The sequence below is a fragment of the Larus michahellis genome, chromosome 1 (assembly GCF_964199755.1).
Source record: "Larus michahellis chromosome 1, bLarMic1.1, whole genome shotgun sequence".
NCBI classification, from domain to species: Eukaryota; Metazoa; Chordata; class Aves; order Charadriiformes; family Laridae; genus Larus; species Larus michahellis.
Genome location: NC_133896.1, coordinates 84,020,991 through 84,034,908, shown reverse-complemented (window position 1 = coordinate 84,034,908; position 13,918 = coordinate 84,020,991). Strand labels below are relative to the sequence as shown.

The following is a 13,918-nucleotide window of genomic DNA, read 5'->3' as shown; positions in this document are numbered from 1 at the left end:
GAACTGAGTGCTGTCTCAGCAGTGAAGGCATCAGAGTTTGGCCCCAGAACATTACTCACTTAAGGCTAGATCCAAAGCCTATGGAAGCCAAACCCGTGGATTAATCGTACTGTAAAGCTTGAGTTGACATTTACAAGCCTCTCAAAGCCCACAGCCACATTTCCCACTCGCTACATTGCCATTTCGTATACCATTCAATAAAAAAGCCATCAATGAACCAACCATTCATTTCAGATAGAACCGGCCAGTAGTGACAGCAGAGAAACCAGACTCCAGAAAATAACCAGACAGAATAGTCCTGGGTAAGATCCTTAAAAATTATCTTTAATTGATGCCAAGTATGAACAGATGAACAAGTACAGAAGCAGGTAAAATTGCATAGGTGAAAACTATGCATTTCAAATAGTTCAAGAACTCATAACATTAGATGTTCTAAAAATGATAAGTCAAACGATTTCACTACTGGAAGTAAAATGAGCTGTAATGTGACAATGAAGTACATACTTGACCCAAAGTGTAAGCGATTTGTTAATGGTGGAAATAAGTACAGCTGTGTCAGCTTAAATGGTTTGTTGCCCTGATGGTGCACTTTCATATGAAGACTATTAGTTTATATATTTCACATCGGTAATATTTGATCTTTAAAATCAGAGGTATGTCTGAGTGGCCATACAGTTCTATTGACAGCTGTTATTTATTCATTTCAAACCGACATACTGCAAAAACAATGGTTTACATGTAAAGGAAAGGAAAAAAAGATTTAATCTTAGCAGGTTATAGGTAAGGGTTTGCTAAATTTAGTCATAAAAATATCATTTTTACTTTTGTACAAAAGTAAAATATACATTTGATCCCAATTACATTGTAGAAATGTCACTGAAACAATAACATGGATCAAAGACTGATGCACCTAAAAGAACTGAATGCAACGTCTTCATTTTATTGTAGAAACTAGAAATGGAAGATGATTTTTTTTATAACTTGTAGTGACATTTGCTAGAGCCTGTGAACAGGTGAAATATACAGAATTACATATTAACAGATACTTTGAGACAAATTTCAGTTAAGACCTCAGTTTTATTTTATTTCCTTTGAAAATATCAAAGCATGGTATGCCTTGACAGCATAAACTGTTGACCTCACCGGTGGCAAGTTCACCCGTACTGAGTGAAACAGTAGAACACTCTGTAGTTTCATTTTTGCAGATACGAATACTGACACCTTTAAGAATACTTGATAAGCATTTCAGGAAAAATAAATTCTCTACACCTGATTAAGTAAAGCCAGAACACAGAAAACAGAAAACGAAACTCAGCCTGAAGTTAAGTCCAAAACAAAATTGAAATGTAGGTCCCTGGTTAAAGCATCTCAGAAAAGGAGCCTGTTTCAGACTTGTGATAGTCAGGTTTGGAACAAACTTGCCATGTTGTGCAATTGCAAGGACAGCTTTCAAATTCCGTCCAGCTCTGTGGCTATGGAGGGTAAATCACACTTTGGAGCTGGTTCTGCATTCCTGCAAGTCTGAAATGACTGTGACAACCAGTGGCATCAGGCTGCTGTAAGCCTACAGGATCAGACCATTCCTGGAAAAGCTGCAGTACTTCCCTTTTCTTCATATTAGGGCAAATTAATTAATCCAGAATGGCACCCTCTAAAAACATTTATCAAGCTAATATTTGAAAAGGAATATATTCTTTCCATATATTACGTATGTATGCAGAAGATTTTATTCTAAAATACAGCTTTCCACCTTTTTCTAATACATTTCAGATGTTCCTGTCCTAGTGTTTATTTTATTTTGGCTAATGCATGCACCTCTAAGAAACTGCACTGTCCAAGTGTGAACTATGGAAAAGTGAAACTTGCCCTCAGTTCCTTATGCTTAAAAATAAGCAGGTTTTAATGGTACACTTGGGCTCCAGCTCTCTCATAATAGAATAAAACTTTCTGTACTTCTGTCTAATGAAAAAAATTGTCCCTTAGTAATAAATTTATTAATAAAAGTTGCCACTGCTCCAATTGTTTTGGGCCAATGCAGCCTCTAATGAATGACACACAGCTGATTTGCTAAGAAGGATCTGATCCCTGAAATCTCTACTTGGGCAAAATCACTGCTGAAAACAAGAGGGCGTTTGCTGAATTTTGTCCTGTCTCTAGTGCTTCGTACTGTCTTTCAGGTGCTTGTCCATGTGATCAACAGTACATCAGGTTAAGCACATGCAGAATTAGAGACTTTGTAAGTGGAAATTAATTTCCTTGGGCCATGATCATTGTCAGCTTCCCAGAAGGCAGCGTGATTGATTCTCCTCACACTTATGAATGTGTAAACCAGGAACAAGGGAAGGAAATCACTAGAACTGTTACCAGGAACAACAAATTAGACCTCAGTAAGCCAGGCTGCAAATTTCCAGCACTCACGTACTAAGAGTTCTGTAGCACATGGCCACGCTCTGCCCAGCCACCCCCTGCAAAGTAGGGTCAGTTCCATTACATTTAATGATTACTAAAGGCTTATCTATCTGAATGAACTTGTGAGGCAGATGAGGTAAACTGCATTAAGCCCCATTGTGTTCAGAATTAAAGCAGCCTTAATTCAATTCAGCTTACTTTCCTTCCAAATAAGAATGACTCCAAATCAGATTAAGGTTGCTTTTATACTGCAACAGAATGTCCATGCTGGGCTTTAAAGCAGTTTAACAAATCCACTTTAAATGCACACCTTTCATTAATTCAGATTAGCTTTCCTGAAGTCCCCAGTGGAGATGAGGATTAAGATACTCCATGCAGGGAATCTGCACGGGTTTGCTAGGATGCTGTGAACTCACATGCTGGCTTACTGCACGGTAACTTCCTCTTGAAGACAAGTAAATCCAGTTCATTGTCTCTAATGGAGCTGCCACACAGAGGATCTGAGCTCTTGGCAGTCTGGCACCCACCGCTCATTTCTGTGAAGGAAGGGGGTACAGAGCCCTTCATTTTCACTCTCCCTCTTGCTCCTCTGCCTGTTCCCTAGTGCTCTATAGCTAAGTATGGTAGGACCAGATGGGGAATTTTGGCAGTGATACCAGCCTATGGGATTCCTGCCCACCGCCTCTCCATTTCATTCCTGCCTCTGCACTGCAGTGCGCTGCTGCCTTGCACACGGACAAGTAAGTTCCCTCATCCCCTTCACTGAGTGGATGAAGAAAAAGCGTATGGGGGCAGCTAAGAAGCACAGAGAGGCATAAAGCAGTGGCTGGTAAAGGAGGCTTGGGTCGTGACTCCTTATGCTGGAACAGCTGCCTTGCCTCATGAAACTATAACCCAGCTATAAGACTGCCATATCTACTGGTTTCTCTGTCCAGCATCACACGGGCATCGCTTCTGGGAGGTCCATTCAAAATGAACGAAGGTCTCTTGATTCTTTTAGAGATGAGCTAAATTGGCCATCAGCTCATTTCCAGTCCTCTTCCACTGACATTAACGACCCCACAGAGCTCATGTGTGGCAAAAAGAAACATATGCCAAAAGTGGGGGAAAAAAGAAAAAGAAAGAGAGAGAGAGAGAGAGGAAGGAAGGAATGAAGGAAAAGAAAGAAAGAAAGAAAGAAAGAAAGAAAGAAAGAAAGAAAGAAAGAAAGAAAGAAAGAAAGAAAGAAAGAAAGAAAGAAAGAAAGAAAGAAAGAAAGAAAGAAAGAAAGAAAGAAAGAAAGAAAGAAAGAAAGAAGGAAAGAAAGAAGGAAAGAAGGAAGGAAAGAAGGAAAGAAGGAAAGAAAGAAAGAAGGAAAGAAGGAAAGAAGGAAAGAAGGAAGGAAAGAAAGAAGGAAAGAAGGAAAGAAGGAAGGAAAGAAAGAAAGAAAGAAAGAAAGAAAGAAAGAAAGAAAGAAAGAAAGAAAGAAAGAAAGAAAGAAAGAAAGAAAGAAAGAAAGAAAGAAAGAAAGAAAGAAAGAAAGAAAGAAAGAAAGAAAGAAAGAAAGAAAGAAAGAAAGAGAAAGAAAGAAAGAGAAAGAAAGAGGAAAAGGATGCTTACTGATAAGAACAGGCCATTTTTAAGTGCACCTTCAGGCCCACAAAGACATTTCAGCACTCCTGTGTAAAGGGAGTAAGAGCGCTTTTTTTTTGTTGGGGTTTTTTGGTGTTAAACTTGTCAAAAGCACATGCCTATGCTACATGAATTTAACTCCTGTACTCCATATGTACTGACATCCTTTGCAGTGAGCTATAAACATTCAGGGTCCCCAGACCACCCTGAGTCCTAATGATCCATCCCGGTCTCCTGACAAAGAATCAGAGTGCTGCATGCAGCATTTTTGTCTTTACATATACAGAATGATTATCATTCTGCTCATTAAAATAACGTGTGCATACCCAATTGTGTCAGAAGTTAAGTTACCAAAGTGCAGCCTCATCTCCCAGATGCTACTTTCTGATCATCAGTCCCGCAGCACTGAGTTGATTATTGCTGTTTCGTTTAGTCAGTTGGTTGTTTTATAAGCTGAGTGCAGCATTGAAGTCCATTTTGACATGAGAAGTCATATTCTAGAATTCAAGAGTTTGGGAAGATCAGGACCACCAGGATTTAATGGGGAGAGAGGTGTATGACGGGCAGGGACATGAGCAGAGGACAGGGAGGAAGCTTTACAACATCTACCTAGAGGATGTAATGCTCTATTTTATCTGATGTTTTGTGATTTCTTGCAGGAGTTAGAGTTCCCTCAGTTCTTGATCGCTTTCTCATCACTAAGATTCACAGAGGCCACACAGTGAGAAATAAAGTCAAGTCTTCCTGGAAACCTGGCAGGTCAGGCTTGTGCGTAACTGCAGAGTTAGGGTTGGTTTTTAACTCTAAGTGCCTTGATTTTTTATATATATATATATATATGTGTGTGTCTGCGTATGTGTGTGACACACACATGCGCAGACACACATATGTTTATACACATATGTACATATATCAGAAAGAGAGGGGAAGGAAGGATCTGTACAATGTGGAAGGAGAAGTGTTCAACAGCAGTTGTCCACATGCTAAGTGCAGAATGAAGATCCTCAACTTTGTCCATTTAAAAAAATAAAGATTAGTGCCTACGTTGCTTCAGATCAAAGGTTATTATCTTCCAGGGCCTAGCAGTCAAGGCTGGCATATTACAGAAGATACCTTCTTCTAGTATTTCTTCCTTCACCAGACGATGATGGAAGTAGAGTAAGGTTAGGGACCAGAAATAAGAAAATGGCTTAAAGGATCTGTGATGGGATTTAAGATCTGACAGACTGCCAAAAGGGGATGGAGGAGGCAGGGATGGGAGGGCACTGGGAAGCCTCTCCCACCTACCTGCTGGGGAATGCAGGAGAAAGAAAAGCACAGCCCTGCAGTCTAGTTGCCTGACTGGGCAATGCCGCATTTCATGAGGGTCCTTAGCTCCTCCTGCATCCTGCCACGCTGGGATGGGCTTCCAGAGAGCCATCTCAGGGAAAGGAAGGGTAGATATAATGATGGCAGCAATGTCTCTATAAACAACCTAGGGAAACTTGAAGTCTTGCATAAACATGACTACGAATTATTTGGCAGAAGGAAACGCTGAGCCCTGCAGCATCGGACTGGCTGGGGAAGGAAGGTATCCCATGGGCGCTGGTGGTCTCTGCCCGCCTCTTCTGCGTCCCTCTCACTCACACTTGCCCCTTCTTTGTTTCTCTACCCCCTTTTGTGCTGTGCCAGGAGGCAGCCCAGAACACTCCTGACAGCGCGTTGGTGCCTTGCCCTTTCCTTCATTATCATCTCCCATCAGCTCAGTTCCTGGAGGCACTTTCAGCAATTTAGGGGATGTAAGATAAAGGCACTGCGCAACTACCTAAATCAATCTGTTGAGTCTCTTCGGTGAATTTTAGGGGAATACAAAAAAAAAGGCTCAACTAATGACTGCAAAAGAAACCAGCTGCTGCAATTTGGATGCATATAATAGATAAGTTTCATTTACATTCTGAGAATGCACCAAAAAGCATGCATCTGCACCTTTCAACTATAAAGGATACTAGGTTTTAGGTGTTGCTATATATAACTTGACTTCTTAATTTTCCATGTAGCTTTCCCTTTAAGGGATGGGATATGTTCCTTTCCGACAACGCCTGGACAAAAGCCAACACATTTCCCTGAGCAATGCAGGAAAACAATCAGGTTTCTCTGATCGGTTCATTCAGGCCCTCGGTCTATCAAGCACTTTTTTTAATTTTGTTTTTATTGTTATTATTATTATTATTATTATTATTATTGAATTCATGCATTAATTAATTCAAGTTACACCTTAATCAAATAGGCCATAACGCTGAATATTTGAACATGCTTTGATCTCCAAAAGTTATTGTTCCCATTTGACTAACATACGCACTTAAATACAGTACTTTAAATTACTAGTCAACGATTTAATAAATTAAGGAGTGCACTTCTGGTGAATGCAAATCAAAAAGAAAAAGAACGAAAATAAAAGAAAAAAGAGAGATAAAGGACCTATTTTTAGAAGATTCAGTTCAAACGAAAGCTTATCCGCTATTGTCTGAGGTAACGTTTCAGGCATGCGATTATAAAATAAATAGTATCAAATTCAAACATGCTTATATTAAACTCCATTGTGCTATCTTGCAATAGGGGGGCTTAAAGTTTTGTATCCAGTTCTGGACAGGGAAAAGGAAAAGTGTGTTTAAATCATCTGCATGTAGGAGAACTTAGCAGCATTGCAGATGTTTTGTCTTCAGTTTTATTTGTTATTTTCCTTTCCTGTTCTTCTATGGACAGCAAAAGAGACCAGGCTTAAGTATGTTTTTAATAAGGTGCTGTGTGGATCTGTAGATTGGAAGTATGTAACCTTTCACAGAGGGGGTGGAAGGAAAATTTGCGCTCCTTCATAAAAACCATGTCAAATGCTTGCTGCAGGTTTTTGCTAATCTTTTTTATTATTATTATCATCTGATGCACTTTCTTGCAACTGTGCAGTTTTGCAGAATATTTTTACTGGAATCCATGCATATGCTTTATAGCTCTAAAAACTGTCTTGCTTAGTTTAAGTTAACTTCATCAGAAACAAAGGGAGATGGGAGAGGAAAAGTTTAGGTCTAGCATCATACAGCTTAAAACTAAACTAGTTCAAATGGCTGTCATTTACCAGGTGGAAAATGCTTTTCAAAAATAAACAAAATCTTATCTTTCATGGATCCTGGAAGCTTCTTTATCGCTGAGCAAAAATTCGCAATGCAACAATGCATTTACGAGATAAATAAAGCATTCAAAGACTATCAGTAAAGCATCTACAAAGTGTGACTGTGTCACTAAAGTCTTCAAGCTGTGAGTAGGGATTTTGGTTTTTTTGTTTACACATCAGTCAGCAGCTTGCTTTTATTAACGCAGTTTTGGTTGGCCACGGTGCAGTTGCCAGTTCTGAGATTAGCCTCTCTAAAATTGTCTATGCTATTATTCATATCCTCTTCGATTTCCATGTACTCAGATTTGCTGATTGTGGAGGAGCTGCGGCGACTGAGATCACTGTCAGATGCTAAATTAGGGGAGCTAACGTGAAGTAACTGAGCCTGTTCTTCCCCTTCTGTTTCTCGGTGGTAGAAGTAGTTGAAGTTGGACACGATGACAGGTACAGGCAGGGCAATTGTCAGCACACCAGCGATGGCACACAAGGAGCCTACGATTTTGCCTCCAATTGTCACAGGGTACATGTCACCATAGCCCACAGTGGTCATGGATACCACCGCCCACCAGAAAGCATCGGGGATACTTGTGAAATGAGACTCAGGTTCTTCAGCCTCAGCAAAATATACCGCACTAGAGAACAAGATCACCCCAATGAAGAGGAAGAAGATTAGCAAACCTAGCTCTCTCATACTTGCTTTGAGGGTCTGTCCCAAAATCTGGAGGCCCTTAGAGTGCCGGGAGAGTTTGAAGATTCGAAAGACTCTTACCAGTCTGATGACTCTCAGGATGGCCAAGGAGGTGGCCTGCTCTCCTTTCTGAGTCCCCTCCCGCTCGGCCATCTCAGTGCCCAGGGTGATGAAGTAAGGGATGATGGCCACAATGTCAATGAAGTTCATGATATTCTTGAAGAATTCAGTCTTGCTGGGGCAAGCAAAGAAGCGCACCACCAGCTCAAAGGAGAACCAGATGATGCACAGGGTCTCCACAACAAAGAAGGGATCTGTGAAGATGTTGGATTTGTAGACCTGGGTGGTGTTGTCAGTGCGATGCACTGTGTACTCCTTGTCCTCCTTCAACTCAGGTAGTGTCTCTAGGCAGAAGATCACGATGGAGATGAGGATCACCATGACAGAGACTATTGCAATGACCCTTGCAGGCCCAGAGCTCTCTGGGTATTCAAAGAGGAGCCATACTTGGCGCTGGTACTCCCCCTCCGGCAAGGGTCTCTCCTCATCTTTGATGAATCCTTCATCTTCCCGGAACTTCTCCATGGCCTCCTCACCCAGCTCATAAAATTTGATCTCCTCAGAGAACATGTCCAAGGGCACATTGACCGGCCGGCGAAGCCGCCCCCCAGACTGATAGTAGTAGAGGATGGCATCAAAGCTGGGCCGGTTCCGGTCAAAGAAGTACTCGTTGCGCAAGGGGTCAAAGTACCGCATGCGCTTCTTGGGGTTGCCCAGCAGAGTGTTGGGGAACTGGGCTAAGGTCTTCAGCTGCGTCTCAAAGCGTAGTCCAGCAATGTTTATCACTACGCGCTCACAGCACTCATGGTCATCATGGGCAGCGGGCTGGTAGCTATCCTGGGGGTGGCCAGGTAGCGCAGAAGTCTCATCCATGTTCTCTCCAGCCATCACAGTCATGGTGGCACACAGGAAGGGGGACCCAGGGACGGGGGAGGAGAAATGAGGAAGAAGGACTTGAGAGGGGGAAGGACTATGGTGGAAAGCAGAGAGCCCCAGGGTAGTTCAGTGGAGGAGGTTGGGGGGGAGGCTTAGAGTCTGCAGGGAGGGATGACAAGTTGGGATGGAGAGACAGGAAGGGATGGATGATAAGCCTAAAGGATGGAAATATCCAAAAGGGGAAAGGAGAGGTGGAGTGAAGGGAGAGGCATCAGGGATGACAGGAGGGTGAAGAAAGAGGGAAGAAGTACCTTTAGGGGGGGAAGAGGGCAGGTAAGGTGAGGGGTCCTGCACCCCAAGCCGGGAGGCTGAAGGTCTATGCAGTGCACCCCCAGGCTGGGGTCCCCTCCCCAGCTGTCTCCTTTTGCCTTTAACTCGATCCGTCCACTTTTCTCGACGACTCGACCATCGCTGCAGCTGCTGTCACGAAGTTACCACACGCACACACACACACACACACACATACACACAAATAAATAGATAAATAAATAAATAAATCACGGGGCAGCTGGGAGGTGAGTCCTTGCAATGCCAACTCAGCAAATTTCCATCACCTGCCCCCCCACACTGCCCCGGTCCCCTCCTCTTGCGCGCTGGGGAGGGAGGGATGGAGATACTCTGCTTTTGAAGGCATAAAGCTCACTTGCAGGAGGCTGCCAGGGAGGAGAGAAACATAATAAACCAGCCCCCAGGCCCCACCACACACACACGCTCAGGCGCAATGGATTGGCGTTCACACCAGCAAGAACATCCTGCTCTGCCCACTACGGCAGCACATGCAGAGCCCTACACGTTCCCACACATCCCCGCACACGCACCAGGGCCTCCAAGGCAGGAACGGGCCAATGTGGACCCTGCGGTGCCCCAAGCACATCAGGAGGGCTTCCCAGGCAACTTCAGTGGGGTCAGCTCCTGCGGTAAGTCTCCTGACCACCACACTCCCCACTTCACAGACGATGGAGACTTAGCTGAGCACTGACAACTTCATCACACCAATTGGGGGGGGTTAAGGGAGGGGGAGCAAAGCATCTCCTCTCTTGCTTTGCAGCAGCTAAACACAACTGAGAGAGAGAGAGACGAGGGGAGGGAGATCGACATCCCAGACCCAAACTGTCCAAAACTGAGTCCAACAGCGCAGGGGGAGAAGGGGCTTTTCCTTACCTGCTCCGAGTGAGACGCGCTGGTTAGGAGTAGGAGCCAGTGCCGGAATGCGTCAAGTCGCCTTGCAGCAGCATCCAAAAAAACCAAACCAAAACAAAAACCGCAGCAGCAAACTCAACCCTCCTCCGCCTCTTGCGCCCCTCTTAATAATACAGCGATCGCTTTACAGGGCTGCCTGCGAGACACTGAAATATTCATACACTGTCTTTGGCTGCACCAAGGGCGAGTGGGTTTAATTAGTTTCTGCCGAGAACCGCAGTGGGGGGGCGGGGGGGGGGGGGGGGCTGGAAAAGAGCGCAAAGTACCTTTTTCAAAAAGCTTGAGTTAGTAAATAAAATCGAGGAGTCCTAGGTAGCTGCTGCCTCTCCTGCTCTCTTCCCTTAAGATAGCTGGAAAGGGAGCCGGGCGCTGGGCAGCGGCGGCTGGGGAGATGTAGGAGAGCCGCAGTCCTGCAGCCGCATCCCCGGAGTCGGTCTTGGCTCGTCCCGGCGGCGGCAGCAACAGCAGCAGCAGCAGGAGGAGGCAGGAGCTGGACGCGTGTGGCAGGAGCGAGAGGGCTGCTGAATGCATAAGAGCAGGGAGCAAACTCGAGCCATTTCTTGACGCTGCAGTATCAGCAGAAACCTGAGAGCTGTTTGGTGCAGCCCGGGGAGCGGGAGGGCGGAGGGTGGGGGGGGACGGGACGGGAGAGGGAGGAGGGGATGCACGTTGCACCCCCCCCTCCTCCTCCCCGGGCCGTCCGCCCCCGCCGCCAGCGCGGTCCCTGCCGCCGCCGCGGACAGGCTGCGCACCGCGGCCCCGACGCAATGCAGCCGGCGGACCTCCGGCCGCCCGCCCGCTGCGGGACACCGCGCCGCCCCGAGCCCGCAGCGGGGCTTGCGGAGGACGAGCGGGTCCCCGGGGAAAGGGGCAGGGCGCGCACGGGCAGCGGGGCTTGCGGTGGGCGAGCGGGTCCCCGGGGAAAAGGGATGCGCGGGCGGCCGCCCCCGCCGCGCAGGGGGGCTAGAGGGGAGCGGGTGGTGGCTTTTCCCCTCCCGACCCCCGCTCTGCTCCGCTTCCCCGGCCGGGCGACGCCCGCAGACCCGCGGCGGCACCTGCAGAGGAGGCGGCCGGAGTGGTGCAGGGCTTTACACATCCCGCACCTGGCGCGACGCCGCAGCCGGGGCGGGCGGCGGCCGCGCCTGCAGTGCCCGGAGCCCCCGTGGTGTCGGGGATGGCCCGGCACGGAACGGCTCGGTCCTGGGGTCCCGGTGCTGCTGCCGGCCCCGGTTCCGGGTCCCGGTCCCCGGCCGGCCCTGCACCCGGTAATGGACGGGGCTGCGCAGCCGGAGCCTCCTGGGTACGGTGGCGGAGGCTGGATCCCCAGCGGTGTGGCTGAAATTGGGAGGGAAGAGTTAATCGGCAGGCAGCGTATTACAGGGAAATTGCCCTTTCATGCTGCTTTATCCCACAGAATTCATTTAATTGATGAATCACATAACTTCGAGATGGAGAAGACCCATTATGTCATCAGCTTCCCTCCCCTGCCAGTGCGGGATTGTTCCCTACAGTATATGATCATGTACATTATATAAAACCCTGCTGCTCACTTTGTCAAAGCAGGAGAGGCGATCAAATACAACCTGGGCCTGTGTAATTTGAAGCACTCCAGAGCTAAGTAACACCAAGTCCATGTTTAACAGACCTGGTCTCATTAGCTTTCCACTGCATAATGCATTATCTTCACTTAAGATCACCACCTTGGCAGTCCAAAAATATTTAACCACCTGACCTCATGGATGAATCCTGTCTCTTCTTCCCTTCCACTTATTTATCCCCATGTTCTGTTGTTTTGGTGTGGGGTTTTTTTGATGGTGATGCGGTTTGGGTTTTTTTGCTAGAGTACAAACCATTCTAAAATCCTCTAGCCCTAGCTGTGCTGTAATCACAGCTACTTTGCATGCTGCATTCACCAGCCCTGGGGGAAACAAAAGTGCAAAGAAAAAGAAACAGATTTCCTGTCTAGCCTAGTATAGGCTTTTTTTTTTTTTTTTCCCCAGTGAGCGTCACATATGCTGAAAGTTTTGTGACAAACTTCTGGTGAAGTTCTGAGGAAGAGAAGAGTCTCTTTCTGCCACTCCTGGACAAAACAATCAAAACACTAAATAAAAAGAATCTTCTCCTAGTGAAAATCACAATCACCAATTTTCTGTCTGACAGTTTAGCAGCTCAGCATCAGCACCCAGCCTTGGACCCAGCAGCCCTACACCCCGTACAAACTAAACCCCCCCAAAACTGCAAGGCAGTCCCCTTGCCTAAACTAACCAGGGCTGTTTTTCAGCCCTTCAAGAAACCCAGCTACAGTCTTTGACTCAACATCCTCTTATGGCAGTGAATTCCTCGCCTGGATGACACGCTGCACAGAGCTGACTGCAAAGTGTTCGGAGAGCTCTGCATTCAGTGCGCTTGGAACTGCTTTGCAGAAATAGCTCTGTGAGCTGCGCTCACCCGCCTCTGGTGCGGCATTATATCCCCCTGTACTAGTTCAAAGACAAATAGGTATGCCCAGGAGTGAGATGAAAATGCAGATCTGACAATCAGAGGCCTGAGTTCAAGGTGCTGTTCTGCCCTTGCTTTCCTGCAAGATTGCAGGCAAGCCTATACGTTCTGCTTTTATATCTGAAAAGCTGGACTAAAAGTGCTTCCTTTGCCTAGGCTGTTTTTATTCCTGAGGGCTGTCTCAGCACAGCAGAACCCAAATCCTCATTGGAAAGTGTGGGTACACCAGTAGCAGGAAAAAAAAAAAATAAATCACCCTTTGTTTTTACATTACAGGGTAGCAAAAGGACTAACTGGGGTGTTGCTACCCCTCTCCTCATTTTGAATAGCTTTGAACCCTGTGATTTCTCATTCCAATCTAACTAACATTACTAACAAGCAATACTGCTGGAAGGTACATATCTTCCTAAGAAAAGTGGACTATTAGCCGCAGGGTCACTGAAAATCTTGTTGAAGTACATAGCCTAATGAGCAGTAAAACTAGGGCTTGCAAAGAGGTCATACGTTACACATTACAGTGCTAAGTATCTTGAATTAAATGTTGAGGCATGGAAGGAGACTCCCAACTTGCTGCCAAATTTGAAGTCAGGCTGCTGCTATTTTATACTTTCTGTATTAGAGAAAATGGCCACCAGCAGTTGAACTGGTAATCCCACCCGAGTCAAACTGAGAAGTTCTGTTCAGGGACAAAAGTTTTCATAGGGAAACTGCAAGCCGCAAACAATCAAAAGCCCAGCTTGATGCGGTTGTAGGTCTGGTGGTACAATGCAAATGGCATTATCCCTCTCCGATAGCCGTTCGCTGTGAGAAACACTTCCACTTGAGCTCCCCCATGGAAAGTGCATCCAGCCTGGCATGGTAAGTGTGGATGAGCGCAAGCAGATGGGGAAGCAGCAGGCGTTCTGAGTCGCACAGGTTGAGGAGCTTCGCTGCCATCTTTGATGGCTGCTGATGTAACATTTCATAGGCGAGCGGAACTGAGAGACTCCTTGTGTCAAAGGTAGGTCAGCACAGGAAAAACAGAACCATTTCTGCAAGTTCGGAGTCTTGCCTTGCAGAGAAAGCTGCAGGTTCCCATGTTTCAGTTTGGCAAACGAAGGATTTCCCCTAGTGGGAAAGAACAGAATAATATTTTTTTAGGGGCAGTTTTTTTTAGAGATAGAGACTCAAGTTGTTGATTAAAACCCTTAGTGTATTGTAAGGATTAAAGAAAAATTGTATTCAACGGCTGGGAATCTTAAGATGGATTAAAAAATAACCATTGGTTTTACCCAATCAGATAGGCTTTAAACACTGTCACCAGGGGACCTGAAAACTGCTGATTAAAATCAATGGATGCAGAAGCAGACATGACATCATTTGGGTAGGTG

At 45.9% G+C, this 13,918-nt stretch overlaps 1 protein-coding gene across 2 annotated transcripts; it reads right to left on the bottom strand.

Annotated features, from left to right (window-relative positions):
- Positions 1 to 303: 303 nt before the first annotated feature.
- On the bottom strand, positions 304 to 10,806 carry KCNA1 (potassium voltage-gated channel subfamily A member 1). 2 transcript variants are annotated; one of them, XM_074589462.1, is made up of 2 exons: positions 10,011 to 10,806; positions 304 to 9,269 (listed from the first exon to the last, which is right to left on the bottom strand). In XM_074589462.1, the coding sequence occupies exon 2, from the start codon at positions 8,808 to 8,810 to the stop codon at positions 7,335 to 7,337; it is 1,476 nt and encodes a 491-aa protein (XP_074445563.1). In that variant the 5' UTR covers positions 8,811 to 9,269; positions 10,011 to 10,806; the 3' UTR covers positions 304 to 7,334. The 2 variants fall into 2 exon arrangements, with proteins under 2 accessions (XP_074445563.1, XP_074445572.1); XM_074589471.1 differs by having other exon boundaries at positions 304 to 9,266.
- Between the last annotated feature and the right edge of the window lie 3,112 nt (positions 10,807 to 13,918).

Excerpts from the sequence above, each read along its gene's own strand:
- KCNA1 (XM_074589462.1), bottom strand. The coding sequence starts at position 8,810 with ATGACTGTGATGGCTGGAGAGAACATGGATGAGACTTCTGCGCTACCT.